At 50.9% G+C, this 25,738-nt stretch overlaps 1 protein-coding gene across 13 annotated transcripts in view; it reads right to left on the minus strand.

Moving 5' to 3' along the window:
- The window catches only part of RGS3 (regulator of G protein signaling 3), a 133,548-nt gene that overhangs the window by 66,945 nt on the left and 40,865 nt on the right, over nt 1-25,738 (minus strand). For 8 of the 13 annotated variants that reach the window (XM_077968301.1, XM_015117029.3, XM_028834959.2 and 5 more), the window contains 7 exons: nt 23,640-23,721; nt 22,704-22,809; nt 21,556-21,907; nt 20,611-20,650; nt 14,559-14,755; nt 11,568-11,651; nt 6,125-6,236 (listed from right to left, as the gene is read on the minus strand). In XM_077968301.1, the coding sequence (XP_077824427.1) occupies nt 6,125-6,236; nt 11,568-11,651; nt 14,559-14,755; nt 20,611-20,650; nt 21,556-21,907; nt 22,704-22,809; nt 23,640-23,721 (973 nt within the window). Of the gene's footprint in view, nt 1-6,124; nt 6,237-8,912; nt 9,044-11,567; nt 11,652-11,811; nt 11,908-12,031; nt 12,131-14,558; nt 14,756-20,610; nt 20,651-21,555; nt 21,908-22,703; nt 22,810-23,639; nt 23,722-25,738 lie in introns of those variants that run through there. The other 5 variants (XM_077968303.1, XM_077968304.1, XM_077968305.1 and 2 more) reach the window with 5 other exon arrangements.

Below are 25,738 nucleotides of genomic sequence, written 5' to 3' on the forward strand. Positions count from 1 at the left end.
GGAACAAAAAGTAAGATTTTCATTAGAACTGGCTAAAGAGCCTCAGTAGTTTGTTCCAGCAGAGTCAGCTGTCTTGCTCAGAAGGCTGTGTGTGGCGGCACCTCCCGGGAAAAGAGAGAGGCAGGCATGGGAGGCAGGGAAGTCTCTGGAGGAAAATTGGCTAAGTAACTAACCAGGGTAATGTACAGCTCTAAGGCATTTGCCTGCGGGTCAGCCTGGCCCTAGGAATGCTGAAATCTCCTCCCTAGGAGAGGTAGCCAGGAGCACCCTCTGGGCATGAGGTACAGGGAGGGAGCCCTCATCCATCCCAGGAGGCCTCCTCCCTTCCATGATTTCTGCAGTGAGAGACCTGGAGGCAGCACACATCTGGATTTTCCTTTAAATGCTCCAACTGCCTTTGCCATTTTGAAATTCAATAGGGAGGCTTGTTTTCCACCAAGGAATGGTGGGCTGTGCAGTCATAGACTGGGTGGAGCCCAGAGATGGCTTCCAGGCCCAGGCTTCACCTCTCTGTGTGTTTTCCTAGAGACTTCTAACCCCTGGTCCAGGATCCCAGTCGCAACCATTCACTAGCTCTTCTCTACCTGGGAGGCATCTGGGAGGGCTGTCGGGAACTCCCTCCTCCAGCAGAGGAGCTAAGGTCCAGTGTCAACCCCGAGGGAAGGTGATTGCTCAGAGTGCTTCAGAAGCAGGAGGACCAGGAGATGACACTCAGATTCTGGGAAAAGCTTCCTGAAGGAGGGTCCTGTTGAATTTGGACTCAAGGTGAGAAGAAAGGACATTCCAAGAGAAGTACAAATTGTGTTCAAGGAAGAGCAAGTGCGGAGAAGCAGACTGTTCCCTTCCTCCAGGACACTGGCCCTGCCCACTGCAGCCACTCTTCAGGGCCTGGCAGCACTCCCACTTAGGGCACTTGTCTGGGCATGGGCCCGGGATGGTTCTCCCTGTGACCGTGCAATGGGCCTCGTTGGGCAAACCGTCATTGTTGAGGGAAGCAACCACAAGCACGTGAAACAGTAAATGCTTAAAGGGATAGGACCTTGGCGCACCACAGTGCTCCATGCCAACCACTGTTCCCTATGCTTCCCATGGATATGCTTGACCCTCACAACAACCCCTGGGAGGCAGGGCTCTTTTCACCCAAGACTCTTGACAAAACTGAGGCACAGATGAATTGAGTAACTTGCCCAGGAGTAAGAAAGAGAATCAAGATTTAGACCCAGGTAGGCTGGATCCAGAGCCCACACTCCCACCACTACACACCCCACCTCAGATGCCCACCACATAGGCCCTATCCAGCTCCTCTGTCCTCTCAAGGCACCAGACTAGTGTTGAGCTCAAGGTAGGACCCTTAACACATACTTGAAGTAAAGAAATTGTCAAAGACACCAAAATTAGTTGCAAAGAGAAGACAGCAAGATAAAAATAGAGACTGTGGGTCAAGTCAATTCCTAAGAAAAGCAGTGAATAAGGGCCCTGGTGTGGGTGAAGTCCAGGGCCCCTTGAAGCAAAGTATATGGGCAGTTCTGAGACAAAGCTATCCCTAGGGTCAGGGGCTGCCAGCCAGAGCCAGATTAAAAAATCTCCCATAAGTAAATGAGGGTTCACTTCAGACTTAGGGAGAATAAGTCTTTCTACTTCTTCCCACCTAGTGATGGGCTGGGGAGGGAGGGAGTCTTGCCTAAGAAGTCCATCATGTTTAAGAAAACTGTAATTTCAAAGCTTCTGCTGGTTCCTTGTGTTGCTGAGGGTAGAGACAAGAGGAGGTGGTTTCTTTTGTTTAAGAGAACACACTGGGACATTTCTTTGGCTTTCCAGAAGCAGATCCTAGTGCCAAGTGAGAGTCAAAAAGATCTATGTAAGAAAATAACAGAAATTTGGGGGTTAGAAGCTGGCAGCGAGAAAAGAGAAGGTTCTAGAAGGGAGAGGAAAGCCCAGGAGATGAGAGCTTCAGGGAAATAGGAGGCTGAGGTTGGGGGAACACTCCCTGAGACATATTCCCTATGGCAGGGAATGGTGGATGGATTGCCTTGACAACTTTTCTGTGCTGTGACACCCTTGCCTCCTTCCCCAACCTCCCTGCATTACTGCAAACTTTCCCTGAAATCTGTTCCACGTCACAGCCTTGTGCTGGCAGCACTTTGAGAGGAGGATGGAATGGGGGCAGCACTCAGCATGGTTCAGAGTCTCATAATAGAACAACAAACTGAAGAAGCCAAGGGTGCCAGAGAGGAGCTGCAGCTGTAGAAAAGCAGGCTGCAAGGGGCTGACCCAGGAGAGAAATTCTGCCCCTCCTAGAACATTAGAACTGGGGGCTAGGAGGGAGGAGAACGGCAGCACACATCTGGGTTTTCCTTTAAACATTCCAACTGCCTTGGCCCTTTTGAAATTCAACAATTAGCCACTGGGTTCCAGAGTGGGCCTCGCTTCCCGCAAGGAATACATGGACCATGCAGGAGGGATCCCCAATCACGGGCTGGGTGGACCCCACAGATAGCTTCCTGGCCCAGGTCTGACCCCTCCATCACTTTCCCAGAGCCCTCACTCACCTGGTCTGCGATCCAAAACTCAACAATTAAGCAAATCCCCTTCACTGTCTGAGGCAAGCAGGAGGGGTATTGTCTCCATTCTCCAGATATAGAGACTGAGGCCCACGGAGGGAGAACAACATGAATAGGACATACAGTGAGTAAGTGGCAAAGCCAAGCTTTGAACCGAGGACTGCCTGCCTTGTCACACTTCTACCCCTCCATGGGTTACTCATCTACATTCCACCAGGCCATGAGCCCCAGAGGTGGCAATGTGTCCCTTCCACTGCTACCACCCCAGCACTGCTATCACTGATGTGGGCTCTGAGGACGCGCTCAGAAAATGGGGACTAGCCAAGAGTTAACTCCAAACATTGCAGCAGCTGAGACCAATGCAACTGACTTTCTGCAACTGCCTACCTGGCTCCAAGGTGAATGGAGAGCCCAAGAAGCAGCAGAACATTTCCAGGCCACTTCTGAGACACCAGAGCAGGCCAGAAAGACACACTATGGGCGTGACGCTGGCCGCCTGGGAGGCAGCAACACAAAGAGTAGCAAAGCCAGCAGGGCGGCAGAGGCAGGAAGAGACCACAATGGGCCCCGGCTGACCGGAGATGTCCCAATTGTTAGCGCCAGCTCTCCGCCTGTTCCCATTACACTGCCATTCGGCCCTGCTGAAGCCTGGGGGAGGCTGGGCAGGACAGAGGCAACAAGATTTAAGTGACTACCACCCAGGAACCCTGGGGGAGAGGTGCACCCCCAGCTCCCGAACTGAGGCAACACTTCTGTTCTTTTAGTCATTCATTCACACAACAAACATCGATTAGGCACACACAGTGTTCCATGCCCCAGGCTAGGCCCTGGGAGTGTGCTTGGCCAATGGAGCTAAGGACTCTTCAGACAAGTTACACAGGCAGACCTTGGTCCCTAGCGTGGGGCTGCTTCTCCCCGGCCAGGGAGCAGCCCTTGCCAGCCCCAGACAACCAGAAAGGTTGGGTGCATTCCTTGTTTGCCATCTTCTTTGCCCCAAATTGAATTCTGCATACATGGTGATTTGAAAGAGACAAATAAGAAACCTAGGAGTCATGAGCAATATTAATCAGAGACCATTCTGCCAACAGAGGCTCCAGCTGAGGTCCCAAATGCATCCCTTAAAAGCCTCAGGCCCTTGCTGCTGCAGCGGGTCTCTTGGGGCACAGGGGAGGCAGGCAGGAAATTGGACGCCAGGACTCAGAACATTGGGTCCTGTGGCTCCAATTTGGACTGCAGGAGAAGGGGTCACTAAACTTCCATGAGCCTCTGGACCCACAAGCCTATCTCAGGGGAGTGGGGGCAGCTGGGGGAAGGCAAGGGCTCCATCGGTGCCTGGAAAGAAATCTAAGCGTTGGATTGTGCACCTATAAACAGAGCCATTTCCATCCTCGCAGCAGCTCTCAGGCTCCCTGGAGTTCGGCCCCAAACCATCTGTCCAAAAAATCCAGGGCAGGCAGACACATGCACGCACACACACAGGCCCCTCTCCCACGCCAACCCAAGGGGCTCTTCTGGCCATGGTGGTCTCTCCTGAGAAGTGCTGCCTTGGCCATCCTCAGCCCTTGTGCAGCTCGCACTCCATCTGCAGGGAGAGGAAGCCACAGTGCCAGGCTTGCACAAGGCTGCGGCTCAAACATAGCTCAGCACCTGGAGAGGCTCTCTGTGACACCCCAAGTCCCCACACCACCCGCCTTGACCAACACCCAGTGGAGAATGGAGCACACCCCACCCCTAGCTTCAAGTCTTGGGCCTGGGGCCTCCAGAAGGGGAGATCCCAACCAATTCCCCATCCAGCCCCCAGAGGGATAGAGGCAGGATAGTATAGGCATGGTCCAGCTGCTCACAGCAAGCTCTGGGGTTCTGTGTGGGGGTGTCAGAGCTGGGAGGGACACAGAGCGCTGGCCCCACCCTTAGTTCCCAGTCAGAGAAACTGAAGCCTGGCAAAGGGAAAGGGCCAGCTGAAGCCACACAGCACAGCACAGCAGCACCACACCCAGACCCCAGACTCCCAGTCACTGCCCTCAGCTCCTCTACTGCCTTCTTCCTACAACCTCCATGTCCACCCAAATTACAGCCAGTGTGAGCCTTCTCTTCCCTCCCTCCTCGCAGGAAGCTGAGCAAGCCAGGGTCCTGGGTTATGGCCTCAGTCTTGTAACGTGCAAAACAGAGTGAGGGTACCACTTATACCAACCAGCGCATATTACTGAGCCCTGCCCCATCCAGTGCTCCTCCCTCAAATGTGACAGGGTCCTAGACTGTCTGGGCTGGGGCCAGGGAGGGGGAAGCGGAGAAGAAAGGACTCAGTGTGAGTGCACGTGTGAATATGCACACTGCAGCCAGGCTGGAGCGACAGGGAGAATGGGCATATGGGAAGCTGGGTGTGACAGAGCCAGAGAGGGGCTGGGGGGTATGGAGAGGATGGCACGGAAGCCCAGAAACAGAGGCCACTGGAGCTCCAACCTGCTTGCCTCCAGCAGGCATGGGGAACTCTGGGAACGCCAGTGCTGGAACTGGGTTGCTCAGGCAGCTCATTCCCACTGCCCCGTGGTCAGGCTGAGCCCGCCTGGAGGGAAGAGCTGACCCAGTGAGGTGACTTGCTTTTCCCTTCCATGGGCAGGGGAAAGGCCAGAGCCCGAGATGGAGAAGTTGTCAGTGGCTTCCTGTGGGGAAGTGAGAGTGGAGGTTCTCACACTGAATGGGTTTCCGAGGAGGAGGAATACTCGGGCACTGAGCACACAGGATAGTTTGCAAACAGCCAGGAAGCTTTCCCGGAGCAAACCCCGCCAAAACAGAATTCTTTCACTGGGTAATATTTTCCTCTCTGCCCCTGTCACTCATCCTCAGACAGGTCTGTTGTTTTCATGATCTGGGAGAGGAAACCGAGCCCCTCTCAGCGGAGACCTCAGGCGCCAAACCAAACCACCGACAGATACTCCCAGCTGGCTTCCCCTCTCACGAGTGGAGGGCATGGTGGAAAGTTTGGGTTAGAAATTCCCTCCACGCTCCCACATGCGCCTGAGGCCCAGCAGCTTGGGCTCTGCAGGACCATGTAGCTGGGTAGGGCCAAGTTGCGGTCTCTGTCCACAGATCTGTAGGGTGAGTGGGTGGCAACAAGTATTTATTGGGCACCTGTTATGGGCCAGGCACTTTGCATTTATGACCTAGCTTAATCTTCACAGCAACCTTGTGAGTGACTATTTTTCTCCCTATTTATGCAGGAGGAAACAGGCTCAGAGAGGCTGAGAAAAGTGCCCACAGTCATCCCGGTATGGAGGGACAGCGCCAAGATTTGAACACAGGTCTGTCTGAATCCAAAGCTCCTCCTACCCATAGCCTTCCTGGAAAGTCTCTAGAATAGAAACTTCCCTGAAAAGCTCAGGTATATCAGAAGGCTTACCAGCCTGGAAGAAATGCCAGTGTCTGAGACCTACTGGCCCATGGACAGAGCCCAGCAGCACACACTCCAGTGCCCTGTGGATGACTGGCAGCCAGGGCCCAGAGGGCTGCCCAGAGGGACTGGGGCAAGTTGAGAGGGGCTCCAGGCACCTAGAGCATCTGCTTACCTTCCTGCAGCTTCACACTCTGGAGGTAGAGGGGGTTCCTCAGGACGTCGCAGCGGCCAGGCTCGTCCTCCTTGGTGAAGAGCAGCAGGTCCGAATAGGCAAACAATGTCACCTGGGTTGACAGAGAGCAAACAGAACTGGCTACTTTGCTGTCCTCTGGAGGCTGGGAGCCACAACCTCCCCGAGAAGGTGGGGAGCCACAGCCTCCCCAGGTAACACATCCTCATCATCTCACACAGGACCAGGAGCAGTGCTCAGTACAGCATCAGCCAAGGGCAGACCTGACCTGCAGTCAAGATGGCCCCACCACCCTCCAGTTTCCTATACTTCTACTCCTCAAAGTAGGAAAAAAGCAAACAGAAGGGGGGAAAGCGGCCCTCATGGCAGCTGGTCTCTACAAGCTTCTTCACAGCCTGATCCCCTAGGCCTACCTCTCTGACCAAATGCTCCTGGAGTCTCCAGCCCAGCACCTGGGGCTTGGAGCCACCCTTAAGCTGTAAGATTTTCCATATTTGCTTTTATTCTGCTGTAAGTGTCTGGCTGAAAGAGCACTGGACTTGAGAGTCAGAAGTCAGGAGACTCCTACCCCAGCTCTGCCACTAACTGGCCACAAAAAAATTGGCTTAAACTCCCTAACCCCTTCAGTTTTCTTAACAGTCCAAACAGGGAGAAGAGTCCCTGCCTGGCGTTCTTACAAGCTCCTTCCACAAGCTCTTTGCAGACTGAGTAAAGCGCCACACAATGTGAGCTAATATTACCAAATTCCTTGCAGATAAGTTTAATTGCATTAATGAGAAATCAGTTCAAGAAACAGCCAGTTACTCACACTCTAGTACAGACATGCACATCACTTTTATCTCTTTTATGCATTAGCTGCTCCAAAAATAAAGGCAGAGGCTATTCTTAGACTTCATAGGTAAACCAACAGGCACGCTCAGCATATTTTTATGCTAAGAAAATCCACTTGATCCTCTAATGCCACTGAAGATTATACTGTTCTTTGTTTTGCAAATCCTGCAGCGGACTTTAGTCAAAAGCAATAAAATCCAATTTTAGATTCTCCAAATAAAACAAAATCTTATTAATTATATGAACTTCCCTTTGAGGTATCAAACACCTGACACCGTGTCTCTTCTGAAGAAGAACCAGCCAGAAGGGCCTGGCATGCACTGAAGGGTACCATGAGTGTGTGTTGCACTGTTGGTGACATTTACAAAGCCAACAGGTTAACATTCAGCTATCAACCTGTTAAAAATGACCCCACAGCCCCATTTATGAGACTCTGTCCTACAGAAATACTTACAAGGAGGTATCAATATGAACATACGAGGATGTTCTCAGCAGCATTTTTGTAATTTAAGAAAAGAAAATGACAAACATTCATCAAGAGAAGATGAATAAAATGAATTATGCTACCTTCATATGGCAGAATTGTATGCAACTATTAAAAAATTAAGTAGAGCTATGGGGGCAGAAATAGAAATCTGTCTATCATAAATCAAAATAGTGCAATGTGCAAAAATACCTAGCATAGAATCCAATTTTGTAAAACAAAACGATACATTTCTCATAGTTATACCTTTTTAAAATAGCTAAGATGACACACTCCTCACTCCAGGGAGTGGGATTTTAATTGATACATTTTGATTTAATGTGTATTATATTTGCAATCACTGTTACTTTTGTAATTTAAAGATATAGAATATATATTAAAAGATGGCTTGGCTTCTTGAGTGTAGCACAAATACAGAGGCTTGAGGAAATCTGGGCTGCAGAGACAACAGGGAGATGTCCCTGAAGGAGCTCTCAGGGGCTTTGGCTTCTCCGATGGGGCCCAAACATGAAGATTCCAGAACCCTGGGCTATAAGGCATCTTGGTGGTGACCCTAACCCTTCCCACCACAGGCCTGTCTCAATGCAGCCCAAGAGAAGCCTTCATGTGTTGAACGCTTACTTTCTGCTCAGTGGATCCTCACTTGTAAATAACACCACTGCCCTCATTTACAGACGAGGACCCTAGAGATCAGAGAGGTTAAGTGACCTGTCCATGGCCACACAGCCAGGGACCATTACCCAGGTATGGCTGACCTAAAGCTCTCACTATACAGAGAGGTAGCAATGTGCCTACAGCTGTTCAGTTCCTGAATGTGAAAGAATCCAGAGACCAAACAGGAGGAGCAAATGAGGCAAAAATAAATAATAATAATAATAATAATAATGTTAAGAAAAGAGGGGAAGAAAATGACCCAAGAGCTCAGAAGGAGTCAAGTAATTGGTTGTCTGAGAAGACTTCAAAGTCTGAGCGATGGAAAGAAGGCTCTAAACTAGCCAGAAACACAAGGCAAACACCCTCAGAGTCCCACAAAACGTGTCTTCCCTGACTCAAGGGAAATCTGGTAGTCACCTCCAGACCCAGAGGGAGGCTGGCAGGGCAAGGGCTAGAGCCAACAATCTGTCAGGAGCCTAGAAAGTTAAAAAAAAAAAGAAAAGAAAAACAAAACAAAACAAAACAAAAACAGCCCAGGCCCAGAGAGGGGTGGAAGTAGGGCAAGTGGGAGGAGCCACCAGCAACTGGGGAAGAACCATGAGCAAGGTGAGAAAAGGCCCAGGCCACCACTCTGGCTCAGATTCCCAGGGCTGAGAATATGGTCTAGACAGGAAGTGATTAAGACATAAATGAAAAATTTCGCAAAGGTTGGGTCAGGGAAAGGCCAGAACTGGCACACAGCTAGAGGCAGAGCAGAGGGGCAAGCGCGCCAGGGAGGGCATGTAGACTCCCCCATCTCACCAGCACCAGCAGGGGCCACGGCAGTCCATGGGAGAGTGATGCCCATCTCCATGGCCCAATCACCTGTCGCGTTCCACAGCACGCCACAGGGGTCACCCGGTGTCTTTCCCACACTTGCTCCAGGGACACATCTGATTTTCCAAAGGGTCAGAGTTGAGGGACCACTTGGTAAGGGGGTCCTTACCACTTGGAGGGTGGCTTCTCCCAAGTGGCCCTAATCAAGCTTCTTCTTGGGAATCTGACCTAAGAGCAGGGTTTACTGAAAACACATTGGTGCCTTAGTTAATGGTAAACTCCATGAGTCAGTGTGTAAAGGGAGGGTGTGTCTGTCTTGTGCTTCATGGTATTCCCAGAACCTCGAACAGGGTGATAGACCTCAGGGCACGTTAATCAAGTCTATTACTTCTGGAAGGGGGTGTGATGAGGGTAGTTCATGGTGGGACTGGATCAGCTCACAGATGTTAGCAAACTTGAGTATGCCCAGAGAAGTGATGGGACAAAGAACCAAGGAGGAACATTCCACATATAAAGATTTCTGTTGAGTGTAAGGGAGAATGCTCTACAATTTGGCCCTCCCCAGTAACAAAACCACTGCTCTAATGGCTACCCTAGAAGATTCAAGCACCAATCAGAAAACCATTTAACTGGAAAGTTACAAGGAAGCACTTAGAATGGATGACTCCTGAAAGCCTAACCAAGGCTGAAATTTTATGAATTTATCCAAATCCCTTTGAATTTTTTTTTTTTTTTTTGGTGTGAGTAGCATGACAGGGTGCCCAGATCTACATGTTTGGTTGCTATCATACTTCAAGAAAAAGGAATATATTAATATTTATTTTACTTGTCTTCAAATTGCTTCCTTCAATCTTCAAGGCGAAGGTAAAGGAGTCTCTTTGTTCTATGATTCCAGAGATCTATAAAACAGGGTTTTTGGACGAATTGCAACTGTCACAAGGCTCTGGCTTCAGCTTGTGTTCCTTAGTTTGCCTTTATGCAGACATGCCAGAAGCAGTGTGGGGTCATGGAAAGCATCGCTGAGCCAGAAAGACCAGAGTGCTAATCCCGGCTCCATTCCTTACCAGCCTGGAGACTCTTGGGTCCCGGTGAATCTCACTGGAGCCTCAGTTGCCTCAACTACAGAGTGGGGACAATCGTGCCTCTCATGGGGGTGCTGCAAGAGCTAATTGGGGTCAAGTATGTAAAATGCATACACAATGAGGATACACAGTAAGTGCTCAATGTTTGCAGATTCAAGGGTAAGTGCACAAACAGAAGAGTGCATTTAGACTTATGTATACGTTTCAGGGTGGCTGCCATCTCTAACTGGCTTCTTGTGAGTCTGGTGAATTTAGGGCCACACCTCAATTTCCGACCCTTGGATGCCTGACTTAGCTCCACTATGCTCTCATTCACCAAACGTGGCTCTAAGTGACTTCTCATCCCTAAAACTTAAATCCCTCCCAACAGATGAAGTTTTACTCCTACTGAGACAATTCAGAAGATATGCAAAGATTTTTAAGTTCCCGAAGTTTGCAAAGTTCCCAAGAAGAGGTTCGGAGAAGAGGAGGTCCAGACACACAGCAGACAATAGCGAGCAGTGGAAGGGAGCATGCAGCCCCCCAGGGCACTCCCTTGAAAAAGATAATGTGCATTTGGAATAGATGAGTTCCAGTCCAGTCTGCTTACTTAAAAAACAAACCAACCTCCTGCTTCAGCCACAGTCACACATAGTGTCCCAGAAGGCTGAGGTTTAAAGGGTCCTTAGAGACCAACCTCTGACCCTGCCCTTACTGCCTCAAATACACACATACAGCTGCTGCTGCTCAGATGGGAAGACTGAGGAAGAAGGAAGAAATCACATGTGAGCCAGCAGCAGAGCTGGGTCTCGATATAGACTTCCTGTCTCCAAGTTTCCTGATCTTTCCACTACCCCAAGCTGCCACTCGGCTCAGCCAAGGCAGCTCTACACTGGCGCCTGATCTGCAAAGAGTCTGCTACCCTCACCCCATGGCCCCAGGTAGCCAGGGCAGAGCCCAGGGCTCTAACTTCTATACCCAAGTAGTTTTAAGCTCAGAGACTGAACTGGCCAGCTCCGGGGTTGTGTGGATGAATGAAGTTCTCCCAATTAGAGAAAAGCATCCCAGGCCAGCTCCCAGAAGGGTGGCACAGCTCCCATGTCAGCACCCTGCTGGGAGAGCTAGAACCCAGGCGAAATCATAGACTCGTCTCTCAGAAGAGGATGTGGGATTTGGGTTAATACAGACAGGCCCAGAAAACTTGGGTAAACTGATGCTGGTCTAAAAATTCACTTCGGCTAATAGCTTTACTCTTCCCACCACCAAAGTTACCCCCCACAGCCAGGGTAAATTGCCATCTCTTCTGCTCCTGAGAGGAAGGTGGGGTAAACAATGGGGTGTCTTTAGGGGCTGGGGAAACCTTCTAACCATCAAAGAAGGATTCAACAGCTTTGAAAAGAGATGTACAAGAAAAAGCTGTAGCCTTTGCTAGGGAGAGTGGAGGAGTCCATTTCAGGTCTCCCCTACCCTGAGAGTGTACACTTCTAAGATACTCAGAAAGAGACCCAAGTGAGGGTCCTGGAGGATGCCAATGAAGCCCACAGAGAAAGCCCCTAAAAAACGCAGGTGAAAGTCTTACCTGGGCAGCCTTGTTCCTCCCTTCGTACAGCAGCAGCTCCTCTGACAGCAGGAGGGTCCGGGCAGGGTTACAGAGATCTAGAGGCTGGAAATAAAGCAGGCTGAGTGGGCAGTTCAAAAAGAGGCTGGGTGAGGAGCTGGGGGGAGGAAGCGGCAGCTTGTCAAAGCCAGCCACAGAGAACCCTCTGACCCAGAGAAGACTGTCAGCCCGCCACCAACCCGAGAACCCACACACCCCCTCATACATAAGATGGAAACAGAAAGACAGACGCTGCTGTCCTGTGGAACTGTTGCTGCCACCTTCCCCATCAACCCTCTCTGTGAGAGCTACACTCACTGACAGGAAGTCTAACCACAGGCTTAGGCCCTCTGCAGTCCTCAGTCCCAGCTCCCACCCCACACTGCACTGGGTTCCTGGGCCCTCCCAGCCCCCGCCATCCCCCATCTATCCTGTTCATGCCTCACAGAACTAGGAGGCATCCTGAGAGCCACATGCCACGAGATTTGGTCACTTGAGTTCCTTCAAGGCCAGGCCAGTCCCTGCTCTGCATTCATAACACACTTGAACTGACTGTCTCCTTCTCAGCCAATCCCCATAGCGTCAATTCACACCCAAACCTCTCACCCTATTCCATCACCTTGCCTAGCCCAGCCCAGAGGAAGCTCCCTAAGCTCTGGATTACCCAGCAGCACTTGTCCTTATGACTGTATATTTCTAACATGGCTTCTAAGTACATGCCATCAAGTAGGGTACTTGAAGGAAGATCATGAAACAAACAGCAAGCTGGACCTGAAATCCCAGCTACTTGGGAGGCTGAGGTGGAAGGATCATTTGAGGCCAGAAGCTTGAGGTTACAGTGAGCTATGATCATACCACTGCACTCCGGCCTGGGGGACAGAGCGAGAGACTGTCTCTTGAATAAAAATAGTTTCTTATACAAATATTAAAATGAATATGAAAATTAGACACAGGCCGGGTGCAGTGGTTCATGCCTGTAATCTCAGCACTTTGGGAGGCTGAGGCTGGTGGATCATCTGAGGTCAGGAGTTCAAGACCAGCCTGGCCAACATGGTAAAACCCCATCTCTACTAAAACTACAAAAAATTAGCTGGGCATGGTGGTGGGCACCTGTAATCCCAGCTACTTGGGAGGCTGAGGCAGGAGAATTGCTTGAACCTGGGAGGTGGAGGTTGCAGTGAGCCGAGATCGCGCCATTGCACTCCAGCCTGGGCAACAAGAGCGAAACTCCATCTCAAAAAAAAAAAAAAAAAAAAAAAAAGGAAAGAAAATTAGACATTGTAGATGCCAAGAACTTTGTGTCACATGCTAAGAAAGAGAAGAGACCAACAGAAAGGCCAAGGCCAGGACCTGCTGACAGAGTTGTCTAAGGGGAGGCATGTGAGCTCCCAGAGATGTGTTGCATCCTAACAAAGTGTGCCTACTGGACAGTGACAGGCCCAGACTGGGATGCCAGGGAGACCAGAGAGGCATAGGCAGAAATGAAGCCCTTGGGGCCAAGTCATGTCTATGCTGCTGGTAAGATGATAAACCATTAGAATCTTCCTGCAAAACAATTTGTCAATATGTATAAAGAGTCTTTAAAATGTTTATGACCCATGACCCAGTCATTTCCCTTTCAGCAATCTCTCCCAAGGAAAATAATCAGAGAGGCAATCCATGAGCAAGGATTTTCATCACAGTGTTATTTACGATAGCAAAATAGTAGACAGAAGTATCTGAATACAGAACTGGTTAAATAAATACAGTATACCCACATAATAAGAGAGGGCAACTACCATAAAACACAGAACATTTAGTGGTGTGGGAAAGGTTCATGCTACAATTTTCATTTTAAAAAGGCAACATGACATAAAATATAGAATAAGATCTGTTTTTTAATGTGTACATGCACACAGAAAAGATGCTGAAATGTTCACACTATCATATCTGGGTGTTGGAATAAATAAAGGTTTTCGGGTTTTGTTTCATTTTGTTTTGTTTTGTTTTGTTTTTTTGAGACAGAATCTCACTCTGTCTCCTAGGCTGGAATGCAGTGGTATGATCTCGGCTCACTGCAACCTTCGCCCCCCAGGTTCAAGTGATTCTCCTGCCTCAGACTCCTGAATAGCTAGGATTACAGGCATCTGCCACCGCGCCCAGCTAATTTTTTTGTAGTTTTAGTAGAGACGGGGTTTTACTGTCTTGGCCAGGCTGGTCTTGAACTCCTGACCTCAAATGATCCACTCACCTAGGCCTCCCAAAGTGCTGGGATTACCGAGCCACCACTCCCGGTCCAATAAAGGTTATTTTTAAAGAGAAAGAGAGATAAATGGGGAGGAAGAGGGGAAAGAAGAAGAGGCTGGAGTACAGTGTTATGATCATAGCTCTCTGTAACCTCAAACTCCTGGCCTCAAATGATCCTTCCACCTCAGCCTCCCAAGTAACTGGGATTTCAGGCCCAGCTTGCTGTTCATTTCATTATCTTTCTTCAAGCATTTTGTTTGACGTTGGAGAATAAGAGAGATCTAGTGAATCGCAGGCCACCAGTGAATACAGATCAAACATGTTTGCAGAGACCAGGGAGACCAGATAAGCCACAGACCCCAAGGGTCTCCCCTCAGTTGTTTCCAAATAAAAAAACCACTGGGTGAGCCAGGGAGTGGGAGCATCAGCAAACAGGCCCTGTGACATGGCAACAAGCAGCTGGGGTCCACCTGCCCTGTCCCCAGAGAAAGGGGAGGCAAGGTAGGGGAAGGAGAGGACCCTTTCCTTGCTGGGCTCCCCCGGCCTCACTTTTTCCTGTGTATCTCCCTGGAAATCTCTGCTCCCTCAGTATAAGCCCCTAGAATCCCGTGCATCTAAAGCTACTTATCTTTCCCAAAACGGGGCCCTCAGTCCTGGGATAAGGCATCATCCCTGAGTCCTGGGGCAAGGGCCCTCCTCTTTCTCCGTTCCTCCTGAGGGAACCCTTAGGACCAGTCACGGGCTTACCTGAACAAAGACGGGGAACACCAGGACTTTAGGGGCCAGGGTGACATAGGTGCCGTAGCTGGAGTGCGTGGCATGCGGCCTCACGACTGGGCAGTTTTGGTAGTTCCCATGACCCTTCATGGTCTGCACTGTCTTCATCAGCCGTGACTTCTTCCCCAGGCCCGTGTAGGACTTCCCTTTACTGGGACTCCCTGATTCTGTGAAACAGAGATGGGGGACTATGAGACATTTTCATCACTCCTGCAAAGGTGTCCCCTCTGTAGAAACGGGACACGGACTCATTTTGTCAACAACCACTTACTGAGCAGCTACTTTGTGCCAGGTCCTGCGCATGATGCGAAACACAGGGAGGCCTCACATGGGCTCGGGCCTCAAGGAATTCCCTCACACTCTAGTGAGAGACGTTGACACGTGAGAAAGCAAGTCCAGGGCTAGCACAGCGCTGGGCACTACCAGCTATGACGGAGGCAGCATGCTCCACCTGCTGCCCCAGGCCTGGACTTTCCAGTTCAGCCTTACGCTTTTAAAAATCAAGAAATCGCTCATATTTGAAAAATCAGAAGATCTGGCCTCACTGAGCCCACAGTCCCATGTGGAACAATCAGTTAGAGCAGAGTGGTGACCAGCCTGTGTGGCAGGGCACACGCTCTCCTCACCAGACCCCTACACCATTCCCACTACTCCCTGCACAACCTCAGCCCAGCCCAACCTGTTTCCTCCCTCCCTGCCCCACAGACAAAAATCCACAGCAGCAGCAGCAGAGACCAAAGGCTTTCCCAGGATGTACTGGAGTCCGCCCTCTGCAGCCAAGGGAGCTAGAGCAGCCTGGCCCACTCCAGTCAGTCTAGAATAAGGAGTAGCACTTGCTGCCCCAGGTCACAGTAAAGCACACAAGCTTCGAAGCCAGGTGGCTGTGCTCAATCCTGCTCCCCTGCTTACCAGCTGGGTGAGCTTGGGCAACTTATTTCACCCTCAGAGTCTTGATTTCCTCAACTGTAATAACAGTGCCAAGCTCACTGGGTTACAGTGAGGATTAAATGAAATGCTCTAAGTGAAGTCTTTGGAACAGTGCCTGGAACCTAGTAAGTGTGTGATAAAAGTTAGCTGCTAACTCGTTGTTTTGTTGTTGTGATTTCTCCACTTGGAAAAGCAAGTTTGGGAGTCAGGTGCCCCGTAGGACTCTGGGAGTCCCAGGCTTCACTGTATTCAGGAGGTACTCCAGCTTGGCCACCAACTCACAAATCATTCTAATCATAAGGAAAGACAGAGAGAAACAGAGAAACAAGGCCAGCCCCAGGAAGGAGAGCAGAAGCTGTAATGGCGGTGGGAGGGGTCCCTCTTTGAGGGCACACTGATGGACACACACCCCTCACCCTGAACAAGGGATGGTGCCCAGGTTTTTTGTTGTTTTTTGTTTGTTTGTTTGAGATGGAGTTTCGCTCTTGTTGTCCAGGCTGCAGTGCAATGGCCAATCTCGGCTCACTGCAACCTCCGCCTCCCAGGTTCAAGTGATTCTCCTGCCTCAGTCTCCCAAGTAGCCAGGATTACAGGCATGTGCCACCACACCTGGCTAATTTTGTATTTTTAGTAGAGACAGGGTTTCTCCATGTTGGTCAGGCTGGCCTTGAACTCCCGACCTCAGGTGATCTGCCCACCTCAGCCTCCCAAAGTGCTGGGATTACAGGCATGAGCCACCATGCCCAGCCTGTGCACAAGTTTTTATCACGTCCCATCTAGTGGGCAGAGGGACAAAACACAAAGTCGCTAAAAAGTCAGGGGTTCCTGGACCAAGCAGGTGGGAAGGAAACTCCAGAGCAGTCAGGGGAAACTCCACACACTCCTGGGCCCCTTCTAAGGCATTCCTGCTACTGCGTGGCAACTACCAGGTCCTCAGTGACCTGGGTGCCCAGCCTGGTCCCGGGCACAGGCCTCCTTCTGCTGCCAGCAGCCCTGGCCGCGACGGGGGAGCCAGTGGCCTGACCCCAGCTATACCTCAGGGAAGCTCCCCACCAACGCGCACCCACAGTGTCAGAGGAAAAACTCACCTCAGAAGGTTTCACACTTGCTTCCTCCTCCCACCGCCTGCCCCTTCTCACTGAGCAAGGTGAGAAAAACAAGTTGACTCCCCCCATGCCCCTGACAAGTGACCACTGATCATAGACGAATCTGGGGGCAGTGCTCAAACCACCATAACTCAAACCACTTCCTGCCTCTTCTGTGAGTCACATAGAGAGGAGTAGAATGAGCATGAGCTCAGGATGGGCACAGGAGGAACAGACACAAGGAAGATGTCACATAGCTCCTTGTCTGATCTGGCCCTGCACATCAGCCCCAGAGGGGTGTGTGCTGCCAGGCCCTGGACCCTTTGCTTAAAGCACCATCCTGAGTCTCAAGATCCTCACTGAATTTGAGTTGGATAAGACACCCAAGCTTGATCACTGACTTCCCAAGTCAGAGACAGTCTGTGTAACCCTGAACAGCTTCCTTCCTTCTCTGAATCAAAGTTTTCTCCACTTTGAAGTGGAGATAATACTGATTGCTGCCTTGCTTGCCCCAGGGCCAGTGGGAGGTTCACACAAGAGACCTGACGGAAGAGAGCTTGGTGGATTGTACCACAGTGTGAGTAGTCAGGGCATTATCACAAACCCTAAGCCTCCAAGTAATCCACCTATCAGGGCTAGTAGAAGGACAGGCAGGGCTGCTGGGTCTCAAACTGTGCTGTGAATGAAACCCCATGGCCAGCCTGGATCTAGACAGTCTAATTTAACATGGTCAAGCCTAGAGCAGAGAAGGCAAAACCATGCAGGACTGACAAGTAGGTGACTGGAGCAAAATAGACCAAAATTAAAGATGGGTACCCTTTGTAGATGCCAAAATCTGGGTCCTGGGCCCCCAGTCTCAGATTAAAAAATTGATTTCTTCCCTTCTCTAGCTCAGGAGCCCAGGGCTGTCACAGAATCCTCACCAAGGGCCTCACCTAAAGCAACCAACACATAACTCTGCCTTCAGAGAGGAAAAGTTCGCTCAGCCCCATTTGGTAGACAAGGAAACTGAGGTCTGGAATGGTAGGGTGACTGGTCATTTGGTCAGTAAATTATACAAGGCAGGATTAACCCAACCCATGCAGCAGTCATGCCCTCGTGTCCAATCTCCACCCACCCCTGGACAATATGTGGCCAGTGGGAGTGGCTCTGGCTCTGCAAAACTAATTTTTTTTTTTTTTTTTATAGAACAGTACAGCTTGCAACCCAGTTACCGAGCTCTGTGAAGGCAAACTCATTTACTTCCCACCTGCTACCGATATCTGGTCCAAACCCCCATATCACCCTTTTTTCCTCCAACACCTGCTTCACTGACCAAATACAGTAATTACAGGGCTCTGCTCCCAGATTCTGAGGCGAGCCCTGGCAGCCACCCTGCCCTGACAGTGGCAAATCTGAGGCCAGGTCACCTTTACAGGGCAGGGACAATGCCAAGGACACCAGCAGCCCTGGGAAACATGCCAACCACAGCCGGGCAGGCACTCCAGGCTCCGGAAGGGCACCAGACCCTATTCAACTCAGGATGGCTTAACTCTCCCTTCTATTCAACTCAGGATGACCCAATACTCCTGAAGGGCTATGTCTTGGCAGCCCAGCCAGACGAGGGGGACTGAGAAGCCAGCACCCTGGTGACAGCCTTAACCTCTGGACAACCCCAAGTGTGTTTAAGGGAAATTATGTGCCCTGAATTTCACCCTTTCCTCTGAATCCTAAAACTGTGAGCTACAAAGACTTCATCCTTGGTAAAGAGTGAAGATTTATTATTATGAAGAATATATAAAGTCAAGATCTTAACATAATATATTCAAAGAGCTACCATGGTTATTAATATCATCATCATTTCCTCACTTGTCCCTTTCCCCATGGCTCATATGACTGTGCTCTTGCTGACTTACTATGTATTATACTCTCAGAGGGGAATGCAACATGGATACAGACTAGGAGCACAGCAGGGACACACAGAGGTACCTCTAAAACTGAGAAGGGATCAACCCCAGACACCAGCTGTGTGCATGGGCCCACTCCAGGCAGCACACTTCTCCAGTCCCCCTCCTCCACGACCAGACTCCAAAGCCTCAGAGGCAACCCAAGTCATTCTCCTTCAGTCAGTCACACAACCAAAATTCTACTGAGTATCTGCTATCTGCCAGGCCCTGCGTCCTGCACTGGACCTACACAAATGAGCAAGGCCCAGTCCTTAACCCTAATGAAGTCCCGATTGAGCAGCGGCATCTCCACTCTAACCTAATGTGCCAACCAAAAGCTTTTTAAAAACTCCTCGTTGATGGAATACTACTCAGCCATTTAAAAAAAAGGAATGAATTAACGGCATTTGCAGCGACCTGGATGAGATTGGAGACTATTTTTCTAAGTGAAGTAACTCGGGAATGAAAAACCAAACGTATGTTCTCAACGATACATAGGAGCTAAGTTGAGGATACAAAGGCATAAGAATGATACAATGGACTTTGGGGACTTAGGGGGAAGGGTGGGAGGGGGGCAAGGGATAAAAGACTACAAATAGTGTGCAGTGGATACTGCTCAGGTTATGGGTGCACCAAAATCTCACAAATCACCACTAAAAATCTTACTCATGTAACCAAATACCACCTGTAACCCAAGAATCTATGGAAAAATAAAAAATAAAAATAAAACTCATCATTGAATTGCTGTGGGACTTCTCCCCAGAAGGAACACAGATTTATTTCCAACTGACCAGGCTCAACTGCCCAAATGCCCTAGACCGGAGAGAAAGAAGGTGTCTTCCATCAGCGTTCCTGAGCCTGATAGGAGTGCTTTACACACGCAAAAGGCACAAGCACTTTTCCAACTACCCCTATAAGCATCGCCTTCACACCACTGAGAGAGGAACAGCAAGGAAAAAAGTCTATGAGTGGCTAAGCAAAAGCCACTGTCAAGGAAGGCGGTCCAGACACCAGATGGACTTCTGAGTCAAAGCTCTCTGGCAGGCACTTGAAGGATCTCAAGGATTGCCCAGCCAGCTTCAGCCTCAAGACCGATATCTCAGCCTTCCTGGGAAAAGAAAGTGGTTTTGAGCTCAGCCTCCATCCCGATTTTAAAAGCCAAAGAAGAAGAATCCATCCAACAGCAGAGACACCTGTGCATTTCAAAGACAGCTACCCTCTGTATAGCATCTCTCAGTATACAGGCAACTACTCACAACCATTCTCTCATGGGATCCTCCCAACAACGCTCTGAGGTAGGAATTATTGACCCCATTTTATAAATGAAGAAACTGAGGCTCAGCGAGGGGACATGATTTTTTTTTTTTTTTTTTTTTTTTTAAGACAGAGTCTCTCTCTGTCATCCAGGCTGGAGTGCAGTGGCATGATCTTGGCTCACTGCAACCTCCGCCTCGCAGGTTCAAGTGATTCTCCTGCCTCAGCCTCCCGAGTAGCTGGGACCATTGGTGCGCACCACCACGCCCAGCTAATTTTTGTATTTTTAGTAGAGAACGGGGTTTCACTGTGTTAGCCAGGATGGTCTCAATCACCTGACCTGGTGATCCACCCACCTTGGCCTCCCAAAGTGCTGGGATTACAGGCATGAATCACCATGCCCAGCTGAGGGGACATGATTTACTCAAAATCACATAGTTAGAATTCTAACTCAAGACCTCCCAGCTCCACGCTCCATGACTCCCTTCCATGCAAGCTCAACCACATTGCCTCTGGCACCTAACATATATCAGCTGCTCAGTAAAATTGGATGAATCTCAGTTGAATGCCTGAGGCCTGGACACACTGTCTCTTAAATTGCCCTGGTAAGATCCCCTCTCCTCCTTCTTAGTTCTGGCTTCAAGGAAGAAAGACATTGGTTCTGTGAGGGAGAGAAGGTACCACATGGAAAGAGAGTCTGCGTCGATAGGCTAAGTGACCTTGACTCCATTGGAAAGGCCTCAGAACTCAGGGGCAGAGGCTGGGCCAGGCCTTAGCTGATCCTTGATGTCTCTCTGAGCTAGGAGGGCACAGCAGCAGCAGGAGACTCACCTTCGGGAATGGTATCCTCCTGGTACACAGGCCGGAGCAGCTGCAAGGGAAAGACAGGAGAACAACCTCAGCCCCAGGAGCAGGGCAGGACAGCCCAGGAGGCTGCTGGACACAGGGGCCCCAGGGGAGAGGAAGTGGAGCACCTCAGGGCACAAGAGAAAAACAGCAGTTCTGGTAACCAGCTGAGGGAGGAGGCAGGGAGAGAACACAAAATCCCAGAATATTCAAGTTAAAAGAGGCTTTATGGGTCATGAAGTCTAGCCCCTTGGCAAGTCCCCAACTTCCTTTACAGCAGCTTGTTCCAAAGTGCATTCCATGGAACACTGAAATGGTAAGACGGTACCAACCACGCCCTCAAGGGTGCCCCCATCAGGCAAGTTTGGGAAATGTGGTGTTATTTGGGTGACACCACCTGCTGTAGTACAGGATGCCAGCAGAGCCTCTACTAGGCTCCTTTGCACTGGGAATCTCCTAGATGAGGAAGAGAGTACAGGATATGTCTCAAGCTTATCTGACCTCAGAACACCTTTTTTCTAGAGTATCTCATGGGACTAATATTTTGGGGAGTGCACTCCATCATCCCACCACGCAATCATGCAGTGTCTGCTTTCACCCCTCCTATGATGGGGGCTCACCACCTACCAACACAGCCCATTCCATTGGGGAAAAGCACAGGCTGGTAGAAAGCTCTTCCTTCTGTGAGTTGAAATCTTCCAGCCTGTGCATGCCCTGCTCTTGGATCTGTGCCCTGAGGCCACATAGACCCATCCGTCCTCCCCACAAAGAACAGCCTTGCAGAAGGCAGAGCTAGCACATACTCCATCTCCTTGCCCAACATCACAGCCCCTCGCAGGCTCCTCATCACACAACTTTGGGTCTTCAAGTCTTCCTGGCCTCCCACAGGGACCCAATACCCTTCACCTTCCCCACACCAGCTGTCCATACCTGGCTCCCAGGATTCAGCGGGGCCAGGATGATGTAGTTGGGGTCGGTGGGGGCAGTGGCACGGGACAGTGCAGGCAGGGTGTGCTGGCCTCCACGCTTGGCCACCTCGGTATAGCGCTCCCAGCCGCCAAGCAGCAGCCCATCAGAGCTGTCACATACCAGGTGGCAGCTGTGGCGCTGCTCTGGCCGTGCCTGGGCCCCATGGGTACAGTTCTTCTCCCTTTTGTTGGGGGGTGACTGGAGGTCATGTGTTGACTTGCAGGAGGCCCGCCGCAGGACCCCACCATCTGGTCCTGGCTTGACCTGGGGGACCATGCGCCACACGAGTAGGATGATCTCACTAGGGCAGCTCCTAGAAGTTGGGGGATCACACAGAGAGGTTGAGCCTGGGGAAAACCAGTATCAGCCAGAGTGAGGGCCCACAGGGCAGGGAGGATGATGGGGGGAAGAGGAGGCAGATGCGGCAGGGAAGCCCCCAGTGTTGGGGCAGGAAGGGATGCAAGAAGCCATTTAAACAAGAGACAGCAAATGGGTCGCCTAGGTCAATTCCTATTGATGGGCAGTGGCTGAGAAGGACCCTGAGGTCAACGCCAGGTTCAACAGGAAAGAGTTCCATACTCAATCCATGATGCTTGTCATAAGCAAGATATAAGCAAGTAAAGCTCGGAGATTCCCTAAGTGCAAGCCCTCATCTGGCATTCCAGAAGCAGACCTAAAATCAGGCCATCGGGGTTTTACCCTAGGGGATCAAAATTTGGGAGACTCCAACATTTTCAAGAATAATTTTTTAATTGCGCAATTGAAACATTTGCAACATCTTCACGTCCTTAAATAACAAATGGATTTAGCTCTAAGGTAGCAGAAATAATTAGCTAAAGCAGAAAGCAACCCCCTGGTGCCCCGTCCTGAACCACAGAGTCTGAGAGCATCTTCCCTGCTGTTTGCTCTGGAATCCGAAAGTGCTCTGAGCCTGAACCTTCCATTCTCAGGCCAAGAAACAGATTCCTTGAGGAGCAAAAGGAATTGTCTGCTCACAGCTGGGCAAAGGAGGGAGCAGCAAGAGCTGGGCCAGGCAAGGCAGTGTGCCCAGAGGTGGGGAGGGTGTGCCATCAGTCTGAGGCCCCAGGCCACCCGCTGCCCCCTGTCACCGGATCTCGTGGGCCAGCTCCACACATTTCCAGTGCTCCACAGGCCTCTCGTTCAGCTGCAGCACTGTGTCCAGCTGCTGCAGCCCTGCCCGTTCTGCCGGACCCCCTGCAGGGACAAAGAAAAGCCATTCAGGGGCCCCTGAAGCCCAAGACCCCTTCAAAGGACCTGGAGTCCTTTGCTGCCATGGTGACCTCAGACAAGGACCTCCCTTTTTCTCTAAGTTTGTTCATCTGTGAAATGAGGGGCTGAACTTGGTGCCTCTTAAGAGTCTTGAAAGAAGGCATCCCCTTTGCATTCCCTTCTCCCTGCTTGCCTCCCCTACTGCTGGCTCACCTCTCTGCAGTCCACCCTTCCACCCAGGCCCTTACCCCTCCCCAGAGCCTCCTACTCCATTGAGAACCTTCCCTAGGGCCAGGCTCCCACACTCCATTCATTCCTTCTCTGTCAATCATTGTGCACAAACCTCATGCCCACCCCTGTGCAGGCACTGCACACACCCTGACCACTGAGCCCTGGCTTCTGTCTTTGAGATGCTCACTCTGTGATTAACAGAAATCTTCACTTGTGAAAAGTAGGGAAGGATGGCTCTTTTTAAGCGCTGATCAGGCTCAGGATAGGATACAATACCAGCTTCAAATAGAGTTCACAAATGACTCTCATTTTCCCATGCAGCCATTGCTGAAAATATAGGTTTAGTTCCTGTTCAAACTGATTGGGAAACAAAATATAAAAACCTATTTTCATTTTGATAAAAACAACAAAAAAGTGGACATATTTTATAAATGGCAGTTTCATCTATGGTCACTTAAAAATATTTTGAAAAGCCAGGACACTTTGCTCCAGTTTGGGGCTCCCCTTTTAGTTCCAGCCTCTGTTAGCAAAGCCCATATGTGTGGTGGGCAAGGGGAGCTGGCATCCCCCTGTCACTCACTTACCGGAATCCACAGCCTGGACTCGGACTGGAGAGTCACAGCAGATGGTGAAGCCAAAGCCGTCCTTTCCCCTCGGAATGGTGATCTAGGACACAGTCCTGCCCAGTCACTGCCAGAAGCTGGAGGCTCCGGCCTCTATCCCAAGGTCAGGAAGCCCACAGCCCACCCCTGCCAAGAGCCACCCTCCTCTCCAAAGGAATCAGAGCCACAAAGGAGCTGGCCAGCCCCTCAGTGTCCCTATCTCAGCCCAGACAACTTGAGCACTGGGTTGTGGGCCAAGCAGGAAGGCCAGAGCTCAGCAGGTAAACCCATGCCAATGTGGGGAGGGCCTGGGATGGACAAGGTCTTGGAGAAGCAAACCTTGCCATCCTGAGCCCCAGCAGCTCAGCCCTTGACCCAAGGGCCCATCAGCACTGCACAACTCGGCCTCACCTTTGATCTACTGTTTTCCTGGCTCCCTTCTTCCTTTCTCACAGAAGTTCACAGAGCATTAGCCTGGGGCTGGCCCTGTGCTAAGGGCCCAAAGACAAGACCAGCCTGGTCACTGCTCTCCCAGAGCACAGAGGAGGGAACACTGAGACACACTCACTCCATCTCAGGCCAAGGGTCAGAGGAAGAGAGCTGGGGTTCTGGGGGCCAATCTGTGGCCAGGGCCCCAAGGCATCCAGTGAGGACTCCCAGGTAAGGGGCAGGTAAGGTCACAGATAGGCTTCCTGTGACCTGAACTAGCCACTGACTCATGTGCCTGCTGAGGCCCATTGGCTTGACAGGTCCACAACTCCTACTTTCAGAAGTCCATGAGAGGGCCTTGCCATCTGGATGCTCTTTTCTTTTCAAATTGGCACACAATTATTGAGCTCCTACTGCATGCCAGGCTCTGCAGACGTACAGAGGCACACAGCCTTGGTCTCTGGCCCCAGAGGAGCACGAGGGTACACAAACCTCTCCACAGCAAAGCAGGGCACAGCAGGCACTAAAGTAAAGCAGGAGGACTGGGCCATTCTCAGTCCTTTATGCTCCGACTGTGGACGCCATGCTTGGCACACGATAGGAATTCAGCAAAGGCTACTGTAGGGAGGACAACCTAGCAGTTTCCCACCCACAGGAGGATGTAGGGTGGTATGCCAGCCAATTCTGGCTGCTAAAGGCAGCACAAATCGGAAAAGGGATTCAAGGGGTCCCAAGAGACCCCCTAGAGAAAGTGGGACTTGGGGTGGGCCCTAGTGAGGCACAGGGAAGGGTGTCCCACACAAGTTGAGAAAGAGGCAGCTCAGCAAGCCTGGAAAAGGTCAAGGGTGCCGGCCTTGTCAGGAGATTTCTGTCTCCTTCCTTTGAGGGTTGTCCCTGCAAGACTGGGCACCTGCACTCATTCACCTGCCAACCATCCCAGGGCCAGGCATGAGGAAGGTGAGTGGGAGGGAGCCCAGAATGACCAAGGGCCTTGGAAGCTGCAGGGACCTCTGAGGCTCTGCTTCCCACCAGCCCCGGGCCTGGATTCAAAGCGAGTTTGTAAAACAGGAAATCTGACAGACAAGGGGAAGGGGGAGGAGGCAGGAAAATACCCTGTTCCCATAAGAATTCTGGGAAAACACGCAGCTAAGACAGGAAGAGAAAAAAATGGAAAGAAAGAAAGAAAAACAAACGCGGGTGCGAGTGTGGAAAGCTGGGGGAAAGGAGCAGCCACTCATTGCCAGGCCCGCCTGAGGCCAGGGAAGACGCCAGGAGCCTGGCCCCCTCCATGGAACCAGCGAGGATTTTTTAGGGGTCTCACAAGCCAACCCTCAACCCAAGCACAAGCCGGGGTCCCAAAGCCCATCCAGCACTTCCCCACCCCTACCCCACCCAGGGCCAAAGCCTCCTGCATAGAAAACCCATGCCGGCACCCTGGGCTCTGGATGGCCAGTTTTGGGGCAGTAGCTGGAGATTGGGGTCTGGGGAGGAGTGTGCTCCAAGAAAACAGCCTCCTCCTCCTAAACCCAGACCCCACATCCAAGCAGGACTGTGGGCTGGGGCCCCTTACCCTCCTGTGCCAGCCCAGACCACAGTCCAGCCAGCTGGGGGTGTGAAGGAGGGGAAGAGGAGAGGGTGCCAGGAGGCAAGCT

This window comes from Macaca mulatta, chromosome 15 (genome assembly GCF_049350105.2).
Source record: "Macaca mulatta isolate MMU2019108-1 chromosome 15, T2T-MMU8v2.0, whole genome shotgun sequence".
Classification (NCBI taxonomy): domain Eukaryota; kingdom Metazoa; phylum Chordata; class Mammalia; order Primates; family Cercopithecidae; genus Macaca; species Macaca mulatta.